Source organism: Rhipicephalus microplus, chromosome 2, assembly GCF_043290135.1.
Source record: "Rhipicephalus microplus isolate Deutch F79 chromosome 2, USDA_Rmic, whole genome shotgun sequence".
NCBI classification, from domain to species: Eukaryota; Metazoa; Arthropoda; class Arachnida; order Ixodida; family Ixodidae; genus Rhipicephalus; species Rhipicephalus microplus.
Window position 1 is genome coordinate 52,283,746 of NC_134701.1, and position 26,295 is coordinate 52,310,040.

Sequence of the window (26,295 nt, forward strand, 5' to 3'; positions counted from 1 at the left end):
GCAAACAAGTCAGCCTGCTAATTTGTAGACACTTTAATTGAACATGTCATGCTTCTTTGTGGGTGTGGAATGTAGTTGAAGGTCATTATTGTAAGTGCACAACACATAGACCGTGGCATAGCTCTGTTAAGCATGTGTGCAAATACAGTGTACATACACAGCTACTTTTTAAGAGGAGGGAAACAGCTATTTGCCTGATCGGGCTGGTCCAATCTTGCGACAAACAGTCGCATTATCAGACAGTCTGCCGTAATGACACTTTGAAGCAGTCTAATCATTTTGTTTTAAATTATCTATACATGTGTACATGAGAATCGCAGTTTCGATGTGTACTCCCTGTTATAGCACAATGCCTGTGAAGTGTCAAATTGCCACATTACTGCAGTGCTGCTACTGCTATGACTTTTCATTTTGTTTTTGTGCTTTATTTTTTACTGGGGCTGTTAACTAGTCAAGCAGTTTTAAATCCAGCTTTTCTCTTTTTTTTCACAGTCCTTTTTTTCTTTGAGACAGAATGAAAAACAAACTTTATCTGGTTTGAAATGGGGTTCTAGATATTTGCGTTTGTTGAGGAAATGTAGGAATTCGAAGTCAATTGCTTGCTCAGCCTAACTTATTCTTATCTTCACTATTGAATGAGATGTGCTCCTACTAATAATTAATTACTTTGCTCAACTTCCTTTCCATATTTAGTGGTCTAAGGTTCGCAAAAGCTGCATGATACTTTGCCTATATCGTTTGTACTATGCTGTGGTCTCTTTTTTGGTCAGGTGCGACGCTAGGCATTGCAGCGGATGAGAACTGCAATGGCCACAGTGGTGTAGACAAGCTTTTAGCGGAGCTGCGGCAGGCAGTGGAGTGGAGTCATTCGGCCGGTGATGGCAGCGTCCACGGTGTGGACCCAGCCACTGCTAAGTTTGTTCATGCCTGGCTTGACCAAGTGATCAAGGCAATGCCCAATGGAATGGTGAGCAAAGTACTTTTGTCTCACGCTTTGAGGTTTTAGCGCAAGTACTATATGAAAATTTCTGCTGGGTTGGGATGTGTTGATCTGTGTGTTTGTCTGAGCATTTCTTCCATCAAGTTGAATACTATCTGTAGTGACGATATTTGCAGAGTGCAAGAGGGTCAAACAATCATAAAGTTAATTTGTCCTCTGTTTTGCAGACCAATTCTTTTGCAGCTGTTTGTCTGATGTTGCAGATTCCACTTTCCCTCTCTTACTTTTAATTTTGTATAGAGCGATGGCTACAGAGGAAGCTTTGATCTCTGCTCTTTAAGCATTGTAGTTGGGTTTTGCTGTTTGTAAAGAAAACAGTGCACCTGACATCTGTGCGCAGGGAAAGTTCCAGTGCTAGATATCTGGTATTGTTTACTCAATGGGCCAGCTGATGTTGGCATGGTGCATTCATTACAGCTTTTCAATTACCATTTGTTGTCTTACTCAGAAGCTTTAAGGGAGATTCGTAGGAGCTATCTGAAAAGGCAGAATGGTTCATTGCAACTGCACATTAGCTGAGTTCCAAGGCTGCCAGTAAGTAGCCCTGCTCATCAAGGTTGTCAAGGCATGCAGCACAGAAATGCTCTTATTAATGTGCTGGTGTCTTACTATGCACTTTTAATAGCCATCGAGTTCAATCATAATTGATAATAGCATGAAGTGTTCCATGTGTAGCACATGATGTAAAGTTATCCGACCAGCTGGGTCTTGGGATTGCTCTGGTGCCCTCATGAGCAAACAGCAGAAGCATCGAACCTTTAAGGTAGTCACCTAAATCGACAGTGTATGTTCAATGCAAACAATTCTTCAGCTTGGATGCGAAGGTGACCATTGACGGCAACTTGATTGCATCATTGCACAGTAAGACGGCTCACTTTTTGCCACCATAGGGGTATGAATTCACTCATCTGTATTGCTCTCAATGATAAGAAGTGCGAATGCATCACTTTAATTGATAGTAAACATTAGCTGTGGGCCCTGCATCATCGTGACGTACACTATGTGAAGGGAAGTGTTGTGCACAGCCCCTTGTGCTGCTCAAAGTTGTGAATTCTCCAGGCAAGAAAGAAAAGTTTCCACAAACGTCTGGCACCAGGCTACTTTCACGCCTTCTTATTCTTTTCGAGTTGGCGCTGTCATATGACAGGGGCAAGCAATGGCATTGTCCGTGGAACATTGATTGGAAATTTGTGCCTTGCAAGTGGGAGGTTTGTACTAGTGCCTCAGCACTGTATTCCTGCTGCAGGAATATGCATTAACCTTTAGTTGCTTTCAATCAAGTGTACAAAATAGATCTGCTAGTTTAATAACCAAGTTCAGCTACCTCATTGACCACAGTCCAGCTGTTCTTTTTGGAAGCAGCTTGTTTTTGTTTGCGAGAACAAATTATTTTGCAACCCCATGCTGCATCGCGACACCAAACAGCAGTGCTCAAGTATTAAGTGTTTTTTTTTTAATATAGTATCTGCAGGAAGCATCACAATAAAATGCAAGCAAGAGTGGACAGCAAAGCCTACAAAAACAAGCATAAATGGAAGTTTGCTTGTGCAAATGTGGAATGTTGCCTGAGAACAGCAACCTGTAACAAAACTGTCTATGCAAGAGGTCAATGGGAAAATTGCCAGAAACATGCTACTTCCCTGTAATTGTCAGGTGCCACTAAAGGTTGTGTTACAGAGAAGGCAAGCTTGAGAGAGTACATAAAGAGCAACTCTATAGGGGGGGAGGATCATAAAGAGGAATTGATTTCAGAGGCGGAGTCAATCTGATCGCTGTTATGTATATTCATGTGTATGCCTTTATGTGCGTGCAATTTCAGGTGGGTTTCGAACCCCTCCCCCAGAACCCCCGTCCGCTTGTGCCTATGCCTTAGTGCTAGATTTGTACCTGGGTAATGCGAGGTAAATGCTTAGTAGAAACTAGACATTTTTCTTGAAGGCAAAAAAGAGGAGGTTCACATTCGTGCTTGCCGGAAATGATACACGACTAAGAATTTACTTGGAGGCTTTCATATTGGGCATTTCCCATGGCTACATGCAGATCTTGCAGAAGACCCATTGGGACATATATTGTAGTTGCAAACAATCATCTGCTTAGACACTACCTGAAGGCTGTTAGCAAGATAAAATTCAAACTTGTGGGATGCTTGCGCTTTGGTTTCAATGCCAGAATGTGATAGAATAATTAGGCTCCATACCCATTGCCTTTTCTAACACTAGGCTGGCTTCGCGTCTTTATGGGCACTTCAATCGTACCAAAAAGAAAGGAAGATCTGTTCTCTAACATTGGCCATACTAATTCTAGAATGCTTACTGTAAGGATTGTTGTAAAAGGTTGATTGTGCATAATTCGTCCTTTGCGAATTGTTGAAGTGTCCACTGTCAATCTGTAAAGCAACATGCATTGCTAGAGTAAAAAGTATTTTACTATTTAGCTTTACCATTATTGAAACCCTTATGGTACCTTTGTGACACAAACTAAATAAATCTCTTCACCAGTTCGAAACATGAAAAAAGAAGTCCAAGTCTTGAAATGCAGCGAATCTCTATATATAGACGATGACATGTGCGGAAACACTTTCTACTCCAGAACAATATGCATCTGCCAGTTCCATGCCACTTGAATGAAGGAATGGCCATTCCCACCTTTTAAAACTGTCAAGTAGTGATTGCATCTTTTCTTTACCTAAACTGTGTGGTTTTCGAAGATATAATGCAGTACTTTGTAAGAAACATATCATGGTTGCCTCCATGTGTAACACTGACAATGCCGTGGGATATGTGTCATTGTCGGGTGGAAGATGTGTTTTGTCCCAGAGTTTGTCCCAAATCAACTAATGGTCATCCATGCGTCTGATCTGGCATAACCTCCTCCTCCCCTCGGTTATTGGCCAGATTTCTTTCGGCCAGGCAGTCGGAACAGCAGTGCTACCGTGCACTTCAGAGGGCACAGCAGCATAGGCGTGCCAGGGTTCCCCATCGGGGTGGTAGCAATAGTCCCTCTTAGGTGAATGAGGGTGACGGCCGCCCCCCTTTCCCTGCCGCCTTTGTGCGCATGCTTATGCTCAGCAGGTGTACCCTATTTCACGACCATGAGCCAGTGAGGCTCATTCAGTCCTGCACCTCAAAAAAAAAAGGGGGGGGGGGGGCTACCATTTGCTGCAGCAACATTGATCACCACAGACGTTCCCTAAGAATGTCCCACGGCTCAAAGCCAGCAGGCTCCAACCAGACTCAGGGGCTACTGCTAAGCTTGATTAACCAAGATGCTGAGCACAGGATGGAAACAACAAAAAAGGACCCTGTGGTCAGAAGTCATCAAGGCAACAGGATTATCCAAGTAAGCGCAAGGCACAGGTAAACAATGACGCAGACCTCGGGTGTCATCACTATGCTGAAGCAACAAATGTTGCTTGCCCATAGACCGGTTCATGCTTCTAGTTCTGCAAACATGAATGACTGGCTCAGGAGGCTGTGAGGTCTCAAAAATGAGAGCCACTTTCAGAACGAACGGACACACATATGCGGTCAAAACGAATCAAAACAGCACTCATTTATTTGACTGCTTTTTCAACGACGGTATCCTCAGCCGAATCAATATGCATCAGTTGTGATCAGCACGCCAAAACAACCTTACGCAATATACCACAACACTCAACAACATAACAAATAGAAGGTGCCAATGCTCAACTCACCACGAGGGCTCACAGCAGACCAACCATGGTGCCGCTTACCGTGCACCTGCCGCGAGAGAAAACCACTCGCTCCAAAGCACCTCAGGAAAAAAACTCTCCCTCATCATTCTTATGGGCCACCTGGTGTCTCTGCCGATGCTGCTGCATTAAGCATGATGATGATGATGGTAATAAATGCTCGCGAGCTCAACGCCGCCTACCGATCGATAGTTATGAACCCGAAATGCGGCCTATGCGCAAAACAGGTGTGGGCCATGAGGCGCAAACGACTTTACAGGGTGTTGGAACCTTTGCACCCTCCCAATCTTAATTCAAACCATATCTCGAAAAAAAAAGAAAATGAAAGAAATTAGCTACACAAGGTCTAACAAAAGATGACAACAAATTTTGCTAGATAATTCCCGCGTACCACAACACCGCCGCCCGTCGACACTGCTGCACTTTCCTGCTCTAATCTAATCTTTCTAATCAGTCCTCTGCTCCTAGCCTCCCAATGTGACAATAATATTACCCCCTGACACAGCTGTAAGCTTATGCATCTGACAATATAGAATTGGTTTGCCGCTTAAGGCACAGCAGACACGCTCAGATAAGTGGTCTTGGATGTCGTACAGTCCTTTTTGTTTAATGCACCTTTTCTTTTCCTTCACTGACAGGGTCCAATGCATAAAATGAATATTGATGGCAGTGCTACTACATCACCAGGTTTTTCATATCTTTTGGTGCCGCTGACATGCACACCAAGTGCTTTAAGTTTCCCCCACCAATTAGCAGTAAACTTCAAAGGTAGGCAAAGTGCCAGCTGATTGCACTGGAAGGTGCAATACTAAACCCGGGTCGTCACACGGTCCACTTGGCGGAAAGGTGGGTGCATGGGGTGTTTTGTTGTCAATGATGGCATGGCTCCTTCACTACTACAATGTTCGCGTTCGCCTTACTCTCTTGATATGCTGTCTCTTTCTAATAGCGTCATGTTTTTCATTCTCTTTTTTCTTATTCTACTTTTTCTTTCCTTTCTTTTTGTCTTTCTTCTTTCTTTTTTTTTTCTTTTCCCCCTTTTTCTTCGTTCATTTTCTCCTTCTTTCTTCTTCTCTGCTGTCTCAACAACCTATCGGAAGACACGAAAATCAGTAAATATTATTATGCCTTGAAAAAGACAGGGCTTCTGTCCAAACGTCGCCTAAAGTACAGCGCATATATTTTCATGCTCAATATATATATATATATATATATATATATATATATATATATATATATATATATATATATATATATATATATGTATATTGTTACTGGGAATAAAGTATACACTGGCGAGCAAATGCGTACTGGCGAATATACTGGCGAGCAAATGGGTACAACGCTGCTGCAGTCCGAGCACGTTCACATTCAGCACTTCGTCGTCGTCATCCTCAGGCATCTACTTAGCCTGTGACATTACCCACCGGCGGCAGAAGCACCGTCCCGGTGTGATCAATTCTCGGGGCGTGAGTAGTATGGTTGGTTTAAGCCATGAGACGTGCACTATATTGGTCGGGACTGAAGCTGGTACTAACGTGGTATGGAGTGGAGCTATCTCATAGGTCACGCTGGTGACCTTGCATATGACGCGGTAGGGGCCAACGTAACGAGACATCAGTTTTTCGCAGAGACCAACACGACGTGATGGTAACCACAGCAAGACGAGCGACCCCGGGGAGTACTGTACGTCACGGTGCGGGCGATCGTAAGCACTCTTTTGGTTAAGCTGCGAGGCACATAGACGATCCCGGGCAACTTGGCGGGGATGTCAGCTCGGGCCGGGGCATCACAAGCATAAGCAGTCGATGAGGGGGCGTCAGATTGTAGCATAGTGTCCATGGGCAAAGGCGGGTCATAACCAAACAGTAGGTAAAAAGGTGAAAAGCCAGCTGTATCATGACGTGAACTGTTGTATGCAAAGGTAACGAAAGGTAAGTGGATGTCTTAATCTTTGTGATCCTTGAAAACGTACATCGCTAACATATTCGTCAGGGTACGGTTGAGGCATTCCGTGAGGCCGTTGGTTTGCGGATGGTACGCTGTAGTGAACTTGTGGTGGGTAGAGCAGGATGGCAGGAGCTCGTCAACTACTTTAGATAGAAAACAGCTGCCGCGGTCGGTGATCAACTGACGAGGAGCATCATGATGCAGAATGATGTCATGAAGAAGGAAATCGGCTACATCAGTAGCGCAGCTGGTAGGGAGGGCGCGTGTAACGGCATACCGCGTTGCGTAGTCGGTAGCAATAGCAATCCACTTACTACCGGTGGCCGACACGAGAAAAGGTCCTAGAAGATCGAGGCCGACTCGGAATAATGGCTCATCTGGTACTTCATTGGGCTGGAGGGTACCAGCAGGTCCCAGAGCAGGTGTCGTGCGGCGCTGGCAAAGGTCGCATGCCACAACGTATTGTCGCACAGAACGGTAGAGGCCAGGCCAAAAGAATCGGCGGCAAATGCAGTCATACGTGCGTGACACCCTTAGGTGTCCAGCGGAGGGGGCATCATGAAGCTGGGCCAAAACATCTGAGCGAAGATGCACAGGAACAACGAGTAAAAGCTCAGCACCATCAGGGTGGGCGTTGTAGCGGTGCAAGATTTAGTTGTGAAGAACGAACAGTTGTAAGGAGTGGTCAGGGTGGGAAGAGTGCAGACCATTGATAATAGCACGCAAAGAGGGGTCGCGGCGTTGTTCAGCAGCTATGTCAATGAAGTCGGTAATTGAAAGAACGAGGACCTCTTGCCTATCTTCCATCGTGTCAGGGGGATCGACTGGGTAACGGGACAAGCAGTCGGCATCCTTGTGAAGTTGTCCGGATTTATGGGATACAGAAAAAGTGTACTCTTGTAAGCGCAGCGCCCAGCGACCAAGGCGTCCCGTAGGGTCCTTGAGTGAGGAGAGCCAGCAAAGCGCATGGTGGTTCGTAATAACTGAGAATGGTCGGCCATACAGGTACGGGCGGAATATCGCAATGGCCCAGACGAGAGCTAAGCACTCGCGTTCTGTGATGGAATAATTTTGTTCCGAGCGCGACAACAGTCAGCTTGCATATGCAACGACGCGGTGCATGCTTTGTTGCCGCTGCGCCAGCACTGCGCCTATGCCGTGGCCACTGGCGTCAGTATGAAGCTCCGTGGCGGCAGATAAGTCGAACTGTGCTAGGACTGGTGGATTGGTGAGAATGTCAACTAGCGACGAGAAGGCGTTTGCTTGCTGTTGGCCCATGTGAATGCGACATCCGTTTTGAGGAGGCAGGTTAGAGGACGGGCTATTGCAGCAAATTTCTCGACAAAACGACGGAAATAGGAGCACAGTCCCAGAAAACTTCGGACGTCCTTGGCTGAGCGGGGTGTGGGGAAGTCGCGAACTGCTCTGACTTTCGCAGGGTCTGGTTGAATGCCCGCAGCGTTAACAAGATGGCCGAGTACGCAGATTTGGCGTTGCCCAAAGCGGCATTTGGACGAGTTAAGTTGCAAGTTGGCACGTCGGAAAACATCAAGCAGTGTGGACAGACGGGTAAAATGGTCATCGAAAGTAGTCGAGAAAACAATAACGTCGTCAAGATAGCAGAGGCAGATGGTCCACTTCATGCCTCGAAGGAGAGAGTCCATCATGCGCTCAAAAGTCGCGGGGGCATTGCATAATCCAAAAGGCATCATCTTGAACTGATTAAGTCCATCAGGAGTCACGAAAGCCGTCTTCTCTTTGTCTTTGTCGTCCACAGCGATCTGCCAGTAGCCTGAGCGAAGGTCTATTGAAGAGAAATATTTGGCACCGTGCAAGCAATCGAGTGCATCATCTATGCGCGGTAGGGGATAGACATCTTTCTTGGTAATATGGTTGAGATGGCGGTAATCAACACAGAATCTCCAGCTATTGTCCTTCTTTTTAACAAGTACAACGAGTGAGGACCAGGGACTAGATGAGGGTTCGATTATGCCCTTATGAAGCATTTTATCGACTTCTCGCTGTATAATAGCACGCTCCGGGGCTGACACACGGTAGGGTCGTCGGCAAATGGGTCGAGCGTCACCGGTGTCGATGCGATGGGTTACCACGGATGTCTGGCCCAAATTACGGTCGCCGAAGTCAAAGATGTCCTGATAAAAAGCAAGCACACCAAATATTGCGCACTGAACTAAACCAGCTTAAAGAAGTATGCAATCAACAATCGATTCTTCTCACATCTTTTGACCAACGCGTTACAGCACTAGAAACAAAACAACCCTTTTCACCCACGCCTTTAATTAATGCTGAAACAGGCCAGCTAAAGCAAGAAATTGTCACGCTTAGAGCTGCTAACATCGACGTAAGCAACCGCATGCGTCGGAATAATCTTCTTTTTTTTGGTCTTGATGATAACCCCAAGGAAACATGGCAGCAATCGGAAGATAAAGTTAAAGCGTTTTGTTCGATGCAGCTCTCTTTGCCGCTGCTTTCAAGCAACATCGAGAGAGCCCACCGTATCGGCACCTTTACGGCCAGCAAAAAACGTCCTGTTATTGTTAAATTTTCCAGCTTCAAGGCTAAAGACGGGATTCTATCTTGTGGACCCAAGCAGAAAAACACCAATTATGCGATTAGAGAAGATTTCGCTGCCGCCACTCGCTTGGCCCGCTCCAAGCTTCTTAAGTACATACGTCCCGCCAAATGCGCTTTTAAACTGAAACTTGATAAACTTCTTGTAGGTAAACGTGTTTACTATTACGATTGTGTCAGAGATACCGTTGTAGAATGCACCCTAAATGTCTCTGCTGAGCCTTCACGTACTGAATCATCTACAAATGCAAGAATTATCACTGATTGCATCATGTGAAGGCGTCCACGACCTTGCCACGCTATCGGCCCTTAACATACCATCTTTTTGACATCGCTTTCACGAATTGTCGCAGCGTAATCCCCAAACGTGACCACCTCCTAGCCTAATCGAAAACGTTGATGCAGACATCGTACTCTTAACAGAAACGTGGCTACATCTTGACATTAGTGATAATGAAGTACTCCCATCTAATCTGAACTTCAGCATATATCGTCGTGACTGGCTGGACCGGAGAGGGGGTGGTGTTCTCACTGCTGTCCGCAATACCTTGTGTTCCACTTTTTTATTCCACGACGACACCCTCGAACTAACATGGATCTGTGTGCGAAACCGCACAGTTACGGCTGTATTTGGTATCTGCTACAGGCCTCCCGACAGTCCGAATTCTTTCTGTTCTTTACTCGAGCGCGCCTTAACTAAAGTCAAAGAAAAACTTCCCGATGCCTCTATCTTTTTGTTCGGCGACTTTAACTACCCTTCAATCAGCTGGCCCCTCCTCTCCACTCCAAACGCCTCCCCAACAAACAAAGCTAATCAGTTCATCCACCTTACTCCAGACTTTAACTTGCACCAAGTCATATCATGCCCCACTTGAGGGAACAGCACACTAGATCTTTTACTAACCACGAACCCTGATGATGTAAATAGTGTAACGGTGTTACCTGGTATCAGTGATCATAGCGTTTTGCACATTTGCTTATCCTTGCCTCTCATAAAGAAGTCACCCAAATCTAAAACGATCTCAGATTACAAAAGAGGAAACTACGACGCCATAAATATGGGACTAGCAGAATTCCACGAAACCTTCCGGCATTCCTACCAAAATCGTACCGTCAATGCTAACTGGGAACTGTTCAGAAACAAGCTCATAAGTCTCAAAAATAAATTTATCTCTACTATTCTTATCAAAACCGACTCACTCAATCAGTGGTTCACTAAACACCTAAAATCCTTACTCAACAGAAAAAAACGCCTATACCGATCAGTGAAACTACGCAACAATATTGACGCCTGGGAAAAATATCGCCTGTGCGCCGATCAGTATATGAAAGAGGTAGCTGAAGCAAAAGCTAAATACTTCTCGGTGAATCTGCTATCTATCCTAAAATCGAATCCTAATAAGTTTTGGCGTTTGCTTTCACCAAAGTCAAGTAGCAACCAAATCGAACTTGTTGATTCAGGAGGTCAACCGATAAACAGTGCGGATTGCGCATCCGTCCTTAATGACTACTTTGCATCAACATTTAACCCCGCCAATAGCACTGCCGTCTCGCCCCCTCCCTTCTGTTCCCCTCGAGAACTCTCCCCATTCAACATAAATCCTGATGGAATTTCCAACTTAATTCGTAATCTTAAATCTTCTTCATCGGCTGGCTGTGACTGTGTCACCACCAAGCTTTTGAAAAACACTGTCCATTATTCTAGCCTATTACTTTCTCTAATATTTTTGCAATCCTTAGAACTGGGCACCGTTCCAGATATACCGACCTTTAAGTCAGGCAACCGGTCAATCCCAGCTAATTACCGTCCAATTTCTTTAACGTGCATTTGTTCTAAACTATTTGAGCACATTATAGCATCTAGTCTCATGAGCCACCTTGAATCAATTAATTTCTTTCATCCACTTCAACAGGCTTTCGGAAACATTTTTCCTGTGATACCCAGTTTGCGGAATTTACGCACCACTTACTTAATTCCATGGATAATAACCTTCAGACAGACGCCATTTTTCTGGATTTTGCAAAATCCTTCGACCGCGTACCTCACAACCACCTGATTCGCAAGCTAACTTCTCTTGGTATTCCTCTGAATTTATTAAGCTGGATTAAGTACTTTTTGACTGGACGCATGCAGTTCACGTCAGCTAATAACTGTCAATCAGCATTTGCTAAGGTAACATCCGGCGTGCCGCAAGGTGGCGCTTTATCGCCCCTTCTGTTCCTCATCTACATTAATGACTTGCCGGCTAACATTAAATCTAATATCGGACTTTTCGCTGATGATTGCGTCATCTACACCGTCATCAATAGCCCTGCCGATGCTAATAAGCTACAACGCGACCTCGACTCAATTGCTTCATGGTGTAATAAATGGCTCATGCCCCTAAACATAGATAAGTGCAAATCGTTATTATTTGCCCGTAAGCGTGACGTACTTGTCAACATATATTCTATTAACGCCGTGCCCATAGCTTCCGTATCATGCTACAAATATCTTGGCATCCACTTGACTTCATCGCTATCCTGGACCACCCACATGGACTCCATCTGCTCTATAGCATCCCGTACACTCGGCTACCTCGACGCAACCTGAAGTGCGCATCCCCCGACGTAAAAAAACTAGCTTTCATCACCTTCGTACGACCTAAACTTGAATATGCTTCAGCAATCTGGCATCCTTCACAAGGCTACCTAGCAACTAAATTAGAGTCCATCCAAAATCACGCAGCTCGCTTCATATCATCGCAATACTCACACAAAACCAGCGTTACCGAGCTAAAACACTCTCTTTCCCTTCCAACTCTTGAATCCCGCGGCTTGATCGCCCGTCTATGCCTTCTACACCGCTTCTACTATCATCCACGCTCAAGGCATCAATTGCTCCAAACTGCTCACAGAACTTTATCGCGCATAAATCACAGCAGGCCCATTGCACGCATAAATGGCCGGACGACAGCATTTATCACCTTATTTTTTCCTAATGCAATAAGCCTCTAAAATGCCTTACCGGATGACTCCGCTTCATGCGCCGACAGGGAAACGTTCCGCGCAAAACTGATCGAACATTTCTTCAAGCCTCTTTCCTGATAATATCAACTACTTCAAGTTTATCGCCAATCGTTTTAGAATTGTACTTAGTTTTGCTCTGCAATTGTTTAACATATGTAAAACATTGTGTATTCTTTTTTATCTTGTTCTAGTTCGTTCATGTGATTTCTGATTCCTGTCTCCTGTGTAAACTTAATTGCTTTTATTCATTTATTTATTGATTTACCTTTTTTTTTCCTGTTGAACATTGTACCCCATCTTGTTACTTGTCCCCCCTTATGTAATCCCTTCGGGCCTTTGGCGAAATAAATGAAAAAAAAAATGAAAAAAGCACACGGCAGAAAGCAGAAACTTGTTCAGAGGTGAGCTTGTCAGATAGCATTGGCTTTAAAAGGTCAGAACAGGAACGTGACGAGAGCGACGTTGATGAAAAATCGGGTGGCGAATCGGTGGTTATGGCGGAAACTGTGTGGTTGACCAGTGGTGTCAGATATGCAAGTGACATGCCGCGAGGAATAACTTGCGCTGAGAAGCCAAAATTGAGGACGGGAAAGGAAGTTCGGTTGTCCTTAACAGTAACCAGTGTTGGGGAGTGCAACATTACGTGTCATGGCCACGTCAGAAATTGGGGCAGCAACACAATTACCACCATCGGGTACTGAAGGATATGGCGAGAGTTGGACTTAAACTGCGGCTTGCGGCGGAAGTGTGAGGAAATCGACAGAGCGTAGGCGAGGTGGGCTGGTAAAAACGGTCTCTGAGAAGGATGGTAGTTCGAGCCGAAGAAGACCTTTGGAACAGTCAGTGAGCGCAGCGTGTGAAGTCAGAAAGTCGAGTCCAAGGATGAGGTCATGAGGGCAATTTTCCAGTACAGTAAACAGAAACGAAGTTTGATGCTCAGAAATCGTTAATCGCGCAGTGCACATTCCAAGCACAGCAGGAGTACTCCCATCCGCTGTATGAATGGTAGGTGCAATCGCAGGCGTCAGAACTTTTTGGAGGCGGCGGCGGAGGTCTGAGCTCATCACACATACTTGTGCACCGGTATCAATAAGAGCAGTTACAGGTAAACCATCAACGAGAATTGTAAGAAGGTTGCACCGCTGGCCGGTTGCACTTTTTGGAGGCGGAGGCGGAGGTCTGAGCTCATCACACATACTTGTGCACCGGTATCAATAAGAGCAGTTACAGGTAAACCATCAACGAGAATTGTAAGCAGGTTGCACCGCTGGTCGGGAGTAATCAGGGGATTCGCAGTCCGAGTCGTGTATGCAGCGTCACCTCCGGGGGCTGCACCGGCTAGTTTTCCGAGCGACGGTCGTAGGGGGACCAAGAACAGCGGAGTTGGGGCGAGCGGGACTGACGATGCATGGGTGATGGCGAGCGGCTGGTCCGACGTTCTGGATTATGCTCTGCACCTGTCTCAGCACGGTAGGACGGGGCATAAGGTGCACATTCGGAGCGAGGCCCCCAATCATAGAAGCTCGGTCGAGGTGATGAGGTCCAATGGCTGCGGCAATGGCGAGCGATGTGTCCTATCCGATGGCACTTGAAACATATGGGGCGATCATCATGAGTGCGCCATTCAGCTGGGTTTCGTCATGGCGCGAACGTGCGGTTTGGAGTGGCAGCCGAAACGACTGGAGCCAAGCTGGAAGTAGCAGGGGCATTTTGATGAGGTGGCGAAATGCCCATATTCCCGATCTCTTGGCAAACCACGGCCTGTATCATTGAAACAGTATCGAGGCTGTGTCCTGGCGCGCTGAAGCTAGACATAGCGGGTGCCATAGCCTCGAGTTCCCGACGGACTATTCTGGTGACGTTTTCCGGCGCTGGTGGTTGATGTAATGTCGGCAAATCTTCGCAAGAGGATGAAGCCGCCGTGTTGGGAAGACGGTCCAATCTGTGAACTATGCGCCTACTTTTTGCCTGTTCGAAGCGACGACATGCTTCAATGACCGACTCCACCGTCGAGCAGTCCTTGCACAGGAGAAAATTGAAGGCGTCATCGGCAATTCCTTTCAAGATGTGTCCGGCTTTGTCCTCGTCGAGCATGTCCTTGTCGACCTTGCGGCACAAAGCCAACACGTCCTGGATGTACGCGATGTACGGCTCTGTGGTTGTCTGGGCACGAGTCGCAAGCTCTTTCTTTGCGGCCACTTGACGTCCGATGGGTTTCCCAAATAGATAGCGTAATTTCTGCTTACAATCGTCCCAGCTAGTCAACTCTTCTTGATGTGTCTCGTACCAGAGTCTTGCCGTGCCATGCAAGTAGGAGATGATGTTCGCCAACATAAGCGTCGGATCCCAATGGTTGCTCCTGACGCGCTCATATAGAACCAGCCAGTTATCGACGTCTATGCCACTTGTGCCGTTGAATGGGCCTGGGTCACGAGGTTGCACCACAGCGATCGGTCGCGGAGCTGACGGATCTTGTTGACATTGAGTAGATCGGTCAGTCATCGTGGTAGTCGCAATGCGCCGTCCGCTGCGAAGATCCAGCTCGTTGGGCTGTATAGCGAGTGGTACCCCGCACCTTCCACCAATGATGTTACGGGAAATAAAGTATACACTGGCGAGCAAATGCGTACTGACGAATATACTGGCGAGCAAATGGGTACAATGCTGCTGCAGTCCGAGCACGTTCACATTCAGCACTTCGTCGTCATCCTCAGGCATCTACTTAGCCCGTGACAATATATATAAAGCACACAGGCATATATAAATCTTGTGGCCTCATTGTAATAGAATGTGTTGTCTGCTTTGGTGGATGGATGGATGCTATGACCATCTCCTTTATAGCAGGGCAGTGACATGTGTGCCTCGAGGCTTGCAAGAAAAAACGAAATGAAATCTTTGGTTTTATGTTGGCCATCTACTTTGAATAAATCGATCTTATTATAACATAGAAAAATATAAATTTGTGTTCCATGTATCTGTCGCTTCAAACAAAATGACCTCATTTTTTCACTATTTCTGTCTTTTATCTCTAAATATATGCCACCAGTATTCTAACCGTCTCTTACTTGGTTCTATCGCAAACATGTTCCACTTTCTATGTTTCATCCTAAAACCCAAAGCCTCATGTAAGCTTGTACGCACACGTATACCTGGGTGGATATCGCGGCATTCAATCAGAACATGTTCCATCGTTTTTTATTTATTTATTTATTTATTAGAATACCCTCAGGGCCCGTAGGGCATTACAGAGGGGGTGGGTAGAACATTTATAACACACAAGAAAAAAAAGACAAAATAAAGAAACAAGTGTCAGATGCGCAAATCATGAAGGCAACATAAGTCAACTAAAAATGTATAAGAATTCAAGCACATACAAGACAAAGATAGATAATGGAAACTGCGTATAGTTACAAGCATTGCTGAGAAATTGCAGTCTTGAATAACAAAGGGTCTGTTATTGTTACAACGGAAGAGGGAAGGTGGTTCCAATCAGTTTTCTTAACTCCTCCACAGCATGTACATTGTTCTTCTTCTTTACTGAATCTTGCTTTATGGCTATGCGTTCTAAAGCATTGCGACCTCGCTTCGAACAATAAAGCGCTTCCCCTTGAATTATAATAAAACTTCTCCCGTCCTATTTTGTTCTTAGTCTTTCAGTAGTTACTGAGAGCCGGTTTCTTTACTATAGCTGTCATTCAATAATTCCTTCTCCGCCTCTGTGACTTTTCACTTCAGGCTTTTTGTTGCTGTGTCGCCCGCACTGCCAGCCATATATTTATTGGCAAGCCTCCTAGTTCTTTTTCTTCACTTTGTGTCCATGCTCTGCCTATACAAATAACTCATTCGTCATCTTCTCGTGAGTGTACAATGCAAGACGTCCCACAGCCCTTTGGTTTACATCCATTACAGATTACACGTCTGACATTATGCACACCACTGAAGACTGTTGTATTAGCACTTTCACCAAAAAAGCGGCTGCAGCTGTCAACTCATCCTGAATGCATTAGCCCATTGACGGCAACATGACGTGATAGGCCAAGCCTTGTTTTTTATCCAGTGGTCGCGTCCAAACTGCATCGTGAGAAAAATACGTTTTAAGGGTAGAAATGACTATGTGGCCATATGCTTCTTTAAATGATTTCATGGGAACTTCAGGATCGTGGTTAATTTTAGCTTGAAACTTTGGTGATCTCCTCATGGGAATCACAATAGCAAACAGCCAGTTTACAATTCGAAACACTAAGCTTTTTATAGCCACCTTCAGCTCCTTAAAAGTGATTATAACCCACTTGCCCTTATAACTTTGATTTTTTGTCAGAAAATGAGAAACTAGGCTTGTGAACGCAAGCTTATTTTGAGTGGATCATTGCAGAGCTAAGCAAAATTAGAAGAGCGCTACTGAAGGATGATATTCAGTTAAGATATGATACAAAAATACAATATGTCAAGCTGTTCATGACAGCTGTGTCGTTACAAGAAGTAATCGGCGCACACTGTAATGTTGTCATCTTCTAGGCTACAGTGTCATGAAATCATTACCTCCATCAATATAGTGACGCACCTTGTAAAAACAATTGTCCAGTTTAGTGTCCCAAAGCCACAATATGATTCTTAGAGACATTGTAGTGGATGTCTCCAGAAATATCAACCACCTGGTGTTTCTGAACGTGCACGTAAATCTAAGCACGCAGGCCTCAAGCATTTTCGTCTCCATTGAAAATGGGGCACCACGACCGGGATTCGATCCCGCAACCTTTGGGTCAGCAGCCAAGTGCCACTAGACCACCGTGGCGGGCCACGACGCACCTTGTATCAAGGCAGCTACGAGCTATTGACACATCCTCTCAGCATTGCATTTCCCCTTCTACGGCTTGAGCTGCGCTCTGTGTGGCATCTGCAACGAGCTCTGGCAGTGGGACGCCAGCCCTTTTGAAACGGCCGATCGCGAAAGGTGTTAAGGTGCCCTACCACTAACCATTCATTCTCCTGTACGTGCATTACGGACAAACAAAACATGTATTTGATCTAAGTATACAACGCGGTAGAATACACGGATCAGAAAAAAATTGGCAGATTCCACTACAGTGGTAATCGATGATATGCGAAGCACGAATGAGGAAGGTTGATATGTCACTTTAAAATCACCACAATGTTACGAGGCGCATGAATGTCATACCCAGTAAACAGAAGCGGAAAATGTTATGCGCACTAAGGTGTCAGGATAAGATGCAAGTATGTGGTTTATTGTCGCGTAACGACGACACCACTAATGTTTGCAATACCAGCCCGAGCAGTGGTAGGCATGTAAATTATGGTGTACATGACTTCCATGCCATGATTATCATGTTTGTCATGGTTGCGCCTGGTATTTGTGTTCGTCATTCATTCACGTCACGTAATACCAAATTTGGTATACGTGAAGCTAGAGAAACGGCCGCGAACACGCTATGAGCATAGCATGTAGTTATGTTTTACATGACAGGAATATCTTAATTATCATGTTTTGATGTGTCACTTGTCTTTGTCGCCTATTCATGTCACGTAACACCAAATTTGGTATATGTGAAGATAGTGAAACGACCGCGAGCGTGCCATGAGTGTATAGCGTGTAGTCATAACTCGTGACTTTCATGACATGCATATCAGGATTTCCAAATTAGGGCCTGCCACTTATGTTCGCCATGCAGTCATGTCATACCATACCAGTTTTGCAATATGTCATGTGAACGAATCCATTGCACGAGCCACAAGATCATGACATGTAAATCATCACTTTCATGACATACATGTCTAGATATTCATGTTATGGCTAGCCACTTATGCTCGTCACATATTCCTGTTTTGCCATAGAACTTTTGGTATAGATCCCATCATCGAAACGGTCAGGAAAGCTAAAAGTCGTAGGCGGCTAAATAGATCGATACGTATGCTCAAAGTCGCCGAAGTTTGCTAAGAAATGCTTCACATTTAAAAGACAAGGACAAGCGCGGACTGTACCCCAATCGTCCACTTTGACATGTATTTGATTTTGGGCAATGTCGTTGCGTCTTCAAGGGTTCAGCCGCACTGGAGTGGATATCCTGCGGCGTTGATCAACAGGTCGATATTCACTGCACTGACGTCGTCGGCGTGTCTTCGGGAGATCGGCGGCTGAGCGAAAATCGGCCGCATGTCTTTGCTTCAAACGACCACGAAGCGGGCAATTTTGGGACAGTTAACAATGCCTTCTCCGAGGCTTCCGCGGTTTCTGAATAGGCAGTTCGAGCACTTAACAGAAGTATTTTCTTCGCTTCCCTATTGTGCCCACCACCCCCGTCCCTTGTTACCATGGATTATGGCGGGGGCTGCGCTGCATAGCCGGAGAGGGACAATGGCAGAGTGGGGAGCATGGCTGAAAACGAGGTGCAGGTGAGCAAGTTTAGTCGGTGTCGCTGCGTGTGCTGCCAATGTGGCTACAGAATTGGTCAGCGAAAGACTGTGAGCACGACAGGGCGCGGGCAGGGTGTTCGAGAGACCACCCGCGGACTGTTTGTGCCTTTGCATTGTACATAGGCCGACGACAAAAGAAAAGACACTTCTAAAGACAACCCGCAGACCAAAATTGGTGTCGTGTCATTTTAGTGTAAACTCGCTTTTAGAGATCAAGTGGCCTCGATCTGTTATTGTAAATGCTACTTTCATTATTAAGTAAAAAGTGTTCATTATTTCAAGTAAAAGTGTTTCATTATTAAGTGTTCCCGACTAAATAACTATTCGAGACGAGTATTAGTCTTAATCTCCAATAAAATTTACAAATAATGTGAGCCTCAACTTAGGAACACTATCAAGACAAAGACACACTTCGAGCGGTATCTGACGCGAAAAAGTTGATCCATTGAACTCGTCGGGCGCGCGAGAAAAACACCCTGTTATCTTCACCAAGCGCTTTCAGTTTTACCATGCTTAAAGTCCCCCTATATATATAGGGACCGTACCCACTAATAAGATGCGGCTGCCATATTGTGGTAGGCACGACTTCACGTATAAGCAGTGTATTTTACTCCAGCATTTCTTTATTAAGACCTCCTCGGTCAGCACTGGTGAGATTTGCACGCTCGGCCCATCTACAGAGTGATCCCACTCCTGCACCAGCTGCGCCAGATCAAATGTACTGCGCCATCCTGATATTATCAACGGAAATCACGCCAAACTGCACCAAAATCGGATTTGGAAGCATCTATCACCGGTGATATCCACGCCGGCGCGTCAAAACATGTGCACCTTTTTCTCGGGGCCACCAGTCACAATCGCTACCTTGAGTTATCCCGCTGAATTAACGGCGGCCGTGCGTGGGTCCTAAATAATCCAGTATGCTATGTTTGGTGCAGATGCAACTTTTGTTGTGCAAGTCCGCCTAACGGTGAAACGCGCTCTCCGCAGTGGCTCGTGACGTCTAGCCAACAGTGGCGGCGATTCATCGGCGGACGTCGTCCGTTCCAGGAACGCTGCTGACAGCTCGTTTGAAGGGTGGCGCGGTGCGGGATTCAAGGGATTTTCGCGTGCCTCCAAAAAATCTGTCACGTGTATACTTCTGGCCATCGCGATATAATTTTGTGTGCTTCGCGTCCACAGAACAAAGCGTGAACGATGGGAACGCGTTGACACTTTTCCGCTAATTTACTTTATTGCTGGATAATCATTTGCATGCAGAAAATCCTTTTCGCAATGCCTTTCTGCAGCACATCCGCGTTTGTAAAAAGACCCTTTTGAAGTCGATATTGCTAGGGCCCGAATACAAAATTTCCGCGTGCTTTTTTTAACGTTATCTCAATAATGGAAGTATGCGTCCTGGTCGGAGCAGCCGCAATTCGGTTTGAATACGCGCAGCTTTCAGTAGTGGCGCCATCGCTGGCGGCTCTGGTGCCGAAAGGCCCATGTTACACGTACGCCCCTCGCTTTCCAGGGTCAGTAGCGTACGGTTAAAAAAAATAACATCACGGCATTGCATCCATTGCTTAATTTTTATTTATTTTTTAGCGGGGGGGAAGGCTGCGTCGCTCGAAGGACGCAGTCGCTGACGCGCCCTATATGTCGAGGCATATCAGAGAGCTTCAATGTTCTTACGGCCCGCTCCGCTCCGAGTAGGCCCGCTAAGCTTCAGCGGAAGGGTGGACAAGCAATGAATGCGATACCAACAAACTGTATTTTTATACCTCATAATAAGGCTTGACGTGATTCGCGAGGTGCGGCGGAGTTGCCATTTCGGAGGTCCGCGCACTCGCCGCATGCGCAGAAAGCTTTCTGCACGGGTGGTGTTCCATATCCGTGCAGTGACTTTGATGAGCCCCGGAACAACTCTTGCACGCCGACGAACACATAAAATCAGGCTTGTCTAGAGTGCCCAGCCGGCTGCTCCAGCTGCCGTACTTTTTTTTTTTTTTTCAAAGTGTGTAAAGAGAGACGCTGTAATGATACCAAACATGGTCATACTTGGTCTTCGTGATATAATGTTAGCATCAACGGAAGCTTGCAGCTTGCGTGAGGCAGAAGCCGCGGCCAACAACACTGTCCACAGCACGTGTTCTGCTGCTCTAGATAAGTGTGATTTCATGAACGGTGCGCACGAATCGACCTCTAAAATGGCGCGACTGTATGTAGTGGCCGCCTGCGATCAAGGCCCAGTGCGCACCCCTATATGGCCGCTCCAAAAAGCGAAACAATTTCGCCCAGTCACTTCGCGTTGAGAGTACAAGGTAGAAGGGTAAACCAGCTGTCTTAAATACCGGCCAAAATAGTGAGCGCGTCAGCGATTACACCCTTAAAGTCCAAGTTTATATAACATCCCCCCCCCCCTCGGTCCTAGTTTTTTTTTTTTTTTTTGCTCATTGAAAACGGATCGCGCGTGCGTTCCTCTCTGCGCGAGTAACAATCGATGGCAGGCCTGGCACGTGAGGGGTTGTTATCGCATCCGTCCTCTGTGCAAAGGAGATGCATCGGCTCTTTTATCTGAGCTTCAGCCGCGTTCGTCGCCCCCGCTCGCGCGCTTTAACCCACGTGCAGAACTCGGTACGCGGGAGGATTTTATTAATTTGAAACGGTACTCAAAACATGGCGGTGACGGCCAGTGACGTAACCAGGGGAGGAGGGAGGGTATGTGATGTCACATACCGCGCAAAATGACCATTTGCCTGCCTTCCCCCTTCCCTAAAAATGAAGAACGTTTCTTCGTACGCCCCTGGCGACGGCAAAATGGAGTCGATAATGTCGATATAATTGATTTCGCTGTAAAAACAAACTGGCTATCGCCTTCAGACTGTCTTAGGCAAATGCATAAGGTGCCCCTGAGTTTTGTTTTGTTTTTTTGCGCTGTTTTTAAGGGCACTATTGAAGGTTTTCGCTGTATAGACGGAACGCCCTAGCCACATAAAACACTGCTACAAAAGGCAAACGATGTTTGTTCTATCGTTTAGTTTCAGCACAGAGAGATGAGTGCCGGGGCAGGTTTGATTGATGAGACTAGCTTATTAACGTCATGTTACGCCTAGCAATATAATCAGCTGAGAAAAAAAAAAACTCGTTTTTTGTCCTTGAATCCATCTTAGACAAATGCAATTTGGACTGTGTGAGTCTTAGCATTTGTCCACCAAATCTGCTGATAACCACATGGGTACATTCAGAATGTTATTTCATGAATTACTATTTTGTTCAACCAGTATCCTGTTTATTTGCTGCGAAAATAATCACTGAAGAATTTTTAAAGAATGCTCAACAGCATGACGACATTATTTTTGCATCATCAACTGAAATAGTGAGTGCTCCTAAGATCTCTGGCATCATGAGGTTTGCAATTAATCAAAATATTTTTAGCTCTTCACTAGACCCCCAAAATAATTATTCATGTACTGAAATGTAAATTCTACTTGATTCTCCTTCAGGATGTAAAGTTAGCTGTAAGTTCATGTCCTGAAATGTAAATTCTACCTGTTTCTCCTTCAGGATGTAAAGCTAGCTGCTCAGGATTGCTCGAAAATGGAAAATCTTGCTGCTCCAAGGTGCCCCAAAACGGAAAATTTTGTTGCCCCAAAGTGTTCTAATATGCAAATTTACCTGCTACAAAAATTGCTCTAAATCAGCAGACCTCGGTAGCATTACGCATTTGGTGTCCAAGAAAAGTTAACTCAAAATAAACGCTGCCGTGCAGTTCATCACACACCGGAGCTTCAGTGCCGTAGACTGGACGGATCGAATCAGATTGTAGAACCATCTCACGTACAATAGAAGCGGGAAGTTGAGAACTCATTCGTTTGACTTGTAATCTGTAGAGATTGACATGTCTAATTAAGGTATTGTTAAGACTAAACACTTGACGCAGAATATAGTTATTCTTGGGACTAGCTCATTACATTTGTGCAAAACGGGCCAAGCGGTTTCAGGGCCCTTTTAAGCTAATTATGCGAGATAAAAGCGAAATGGATGAATGACGTCGCAAGCAAGAAGCGTAAATCTTGGGTAACTTAACGGAACCGTTCAACTGTGCGTTAAGTAATTCTAATAGTCGATTGTGTTTTTTTTTTTAAAAGGAATTACTGAATGTCTTTCGTAGTAAGTCGATTAAACGAAAGTAGGACACCGACAGTGATCAGTCGTTTTTCGGGACACTTTTAATGAAATAAATGTTCATCGATGTGACCACGTAAGGGTGCGCCTTTGGCTAGATGCCGCCGTTCCTCTCGGCTTTCCTAATCCGAGATCAGTGGTACGTGGTCTCATCAGAGCGGTGGCTGTGCGTGGTGACCCCGTTTCCAGCGTTGCGCATTCGGCGACTGCTGTGCCATTAATAAGCTCATTATGAACGAGCAGCGCGGAGACGTATACCCACAGCGACCTTGGCCGAGGCCCGGATGAGCGGCCGCCGCGTGGCTGAGCGGCCCACTTGCTTGCGCGCTCGGAGACACATCGTGGCGACGCGTCGGTTTCATCGCCTGCACTTGGATATTGTGGAGGCCCGAAGAACCGCTCGTCAATCGAGCGCAGGTTCGTCGCGGATGCGACTGGTCGACACGTGCGCCCTGAGCGTGTGGCGCGACGCCGGTCGTATGCTCCGTGCCCGCACATATTGCGACAGTTGTGGTGTCCGCAAGTGCCATTTGGATGCACAGTGTGCGGTGCTTGTCTCGTCCTTAAAAGGTGTGTCCACCCGCTGTGAACTCTGCCGGAGACGTCCCGATCACCAGCACGAAACATTGCGGTCTGCTTGCATCATGATTTTGCGCGCTCAGCATTAATCTACATAGGCCGGACTGCAAATGACATGATCCTCCCGGAGCCGACGCCGCAGTTCGTGGCTCACCGACCTCCGCGAAGCCCGTCGCCTCGGACTGGCGACCGGAGGAGGCAGGCGTCGCCGTGCCGTCTGGAACCCGTGCGTGGCAGCAGGCGCACTTCAGCCGCCTCGACAGCGAGCGTCGAAGCCGACGATGACGACAGCTGCAGCGACTGCAGCGTGGCGAGTGTCACGGGCGGGGGCAGGGGACGTGCCGGCGTCGTCTTCGAACTGGCCGTGGAGGACGCCTTTCGGAACCCGTGGCACTGGAGCGTAGCCCCAGTTCCCGTCAGGCCTCGGTTGCCGCCAGCGACTCCTCCACCGCGGCCTATCCGTCGCGCTCGGACCGTACAAGATCGCGCCTGGGTCGCCCCCGCGGCACCTCCCTGGTGGTGGCCGCCGTCTCCACAGACGTACCGTGTTTCAGTGAGTTACCACTTGTGCTCGATACGGCCGAGAATGTTTTTGTTTTGCACGCCGGAGAGTATACAGGCCAGCACTCCAATTTCGGAAACCCAAAACGTATCAACGGCGAATCTTCAGGAACGTCCCAAAGACGTGGCTTTATCTTTTCGACAAAGATTAGTCGATCCCCTCCGCAATTACGGTCTATTCTCTGGTAAAAGCGAAGTGGTGCCTTGAACCCCATCGTAGAGAATAACTATGGAATACGTTGTATGGGGCTAACGGTTGCAAAACCGCCACAAGTGGACAAGCGCAGGCACCCATTGACGGGAGGATGGGCTGGAGGTGAGAGGGGGCTCAAAGCCTCACATTAAAATAATAGAGAGAGGGGGCGGGGACGCATGATAGGGAGGGGGGGCGCTGCGAATAACCTTCGCCTTTACCTGAAGGGGAACCCTGCGCAGGCTTATAGCAGACAACACATTAAACTCGATCCGAACAGTACATACCGATGACCTAGCGGCGTGCCAAACAGCATTAAAACGCGAAAGCACAGTGAATGCTGCACTATACATGTTGGTACTACAGAGTGATCGAGGAAGAATAACAGTGCGCTATTTTGCCGTTGGCGGCTACGCCTTCTTGTAGCGCTGTTTGCATAGGTTGGCCTACGTAGTTCTCACTCCTTCAGGGTGAGTTCGAAACTGCACTAGCTTCGCAGAAATGAAAGTAAAGGGGCGACGTGCTTCATTTGGTTCCTGGCTTTCGGTGGCGGGAAGTGAACAGGTTTTAAAACCAGCTGAGGCCAGTGGCGTGGGGTCCTGGCTACCCTCTTGCTAAGGCGGGGGGATCACCCCTTGTAAGGGTTCCTTCATAAAAATTCACTTTAAGCAACAGACGTATGAATGGTTTCACAGTTACGTGTAGCACGTTCAACCATTTTAATGTTTTGTTTTTCTTCCTTTTTTCTTGCGTGTACTGGTGTTCAATGCCACTCAGCTGTATGAGACTATTGACCGTCTTCAGAAAAGACTCAACAAGACAGTGTACATTTCCGTTTTTCAATTAATTTCAAGACATTTTTGTTTCTATAAAGGTGAAAAAAAAAGCTACGGCATTCGCGATAACAAGATGGCTGCTATGGCAATAAGTGTGTCCCCCGGATTTTCGCCACTGGCTGGGGTCCTTGGTCGCCTAAATCTTCGAAAACCTGCATGTTCATATACGCCCGACTGAGTGGGGCAGGCTCCATTAGATGATCAAGTGGTCCGTTTAATGTCGCGAGATTGTATGGAAAAGGGAAAATTTTTGTTTCGTATTTCTCTTCAAATGCTTTATTTATTTCCTAGAAAGGCGTATTCATTGACCTGATAGTTTGTTATTATTCTGTGGAGCTGACGGCAGAATTGTTCTCACTTGGTTCATCTAGTGGGCTTCCGCACATCGTTCGTGGTGTCCGTCGCCGCGTCGAGTGAAATCCGACGATTATTCTTAGGTGTTGGGGAGGTGAAAAAGGGAGCTGTGGCCGCTGCTAAACCAAGTTGAATAACACCGATTGGTGAGTCGAAGGCAACCAACTTTCTTCAGGTTTCACCGTCACCTCCTGGAGTGGTGAGCTATACAAGTGGTTATGTTCGGTGCGAGAAGACTCGAGTAGTATGACCACGCGCTCGCCCGTGTCCACATATCCTGTCTGTCGAACTGCATCTTCGTTTCGGGCCGTGCTGTTAAGCAGTCCCGAGAAGGAGTCCGCAGATTGACAAGGTGCGGCCGGGATCTGGTAGATGTGGAATCGTTTCGAGTGTGGACGCAATAATCATCACTGGCTCCCTCCCTAAGCACGCACCCACAGCTGTGGAATAACGACGCCTCACAAAAGAGGCGCGCATTTCGTCTCCCGGGGAACCTTGGCCGTGGCGAATTCTCGAAAACGAAGGGGGGCGACTATACTCTTGTTTCTAGAGTTCCGGGCAGTAGAGCCAAGGCTACGCGACATTCGAGTGCAGATTCTTGCGAAGCGAGATGTAGTGGCCATGTTCAGAACCCGTTGCGTATCCTAATGACCTTTACAGTCAATCTAGTCCGAAAATTTTACTTGAAGGCTTCGCTGTGTTTTGAAAATGCAATCGGCCTGGCGACATGCCCCATTTTTCATAGAAAACTATTTTTCGCCTGTACGACACTGAAAAAAAAAAGTTCTCGCTTGTTCGTGTCATAACATGCAAATTACGGAGGAAATAACGTAGCTGTGCCTCGTATGCATTAAGTTTTCATCTCTACAGTATACTATTGCTAAGGCATTGCCTAAAACTCAGCACAGCTACA

General features: G+C 46.5%; 1 protein-coding gene across 2 annotated transcripts in view; it reads left to right on the forward strand.

The window, feature by feature from the left end:
* The window catches only part of Liprin-beta (liprin-beta 1), a 216,149-nt gene that overhangs the window by 16,570 nt on the left and 173,284 nt on the right, over positions 1 to 26,295 (forward strand). Inside the window, exon 3 of one of the 2 annotated variants that reach the window (XM_037422165.2) lies at positions 771 to 967. In XM_037422165.2, coding sequence (XP_037278062.1) covers positions 771 to 967 — 197 coding nt within the window. Of the gene's footprint in view, positions 1 to 770; positions 968 to 23,222; positions 23,992 to 26,295 lie in introns of those variants that run through there. The other variant, XM_075886466.1, reaches the window with a different exon arrangement.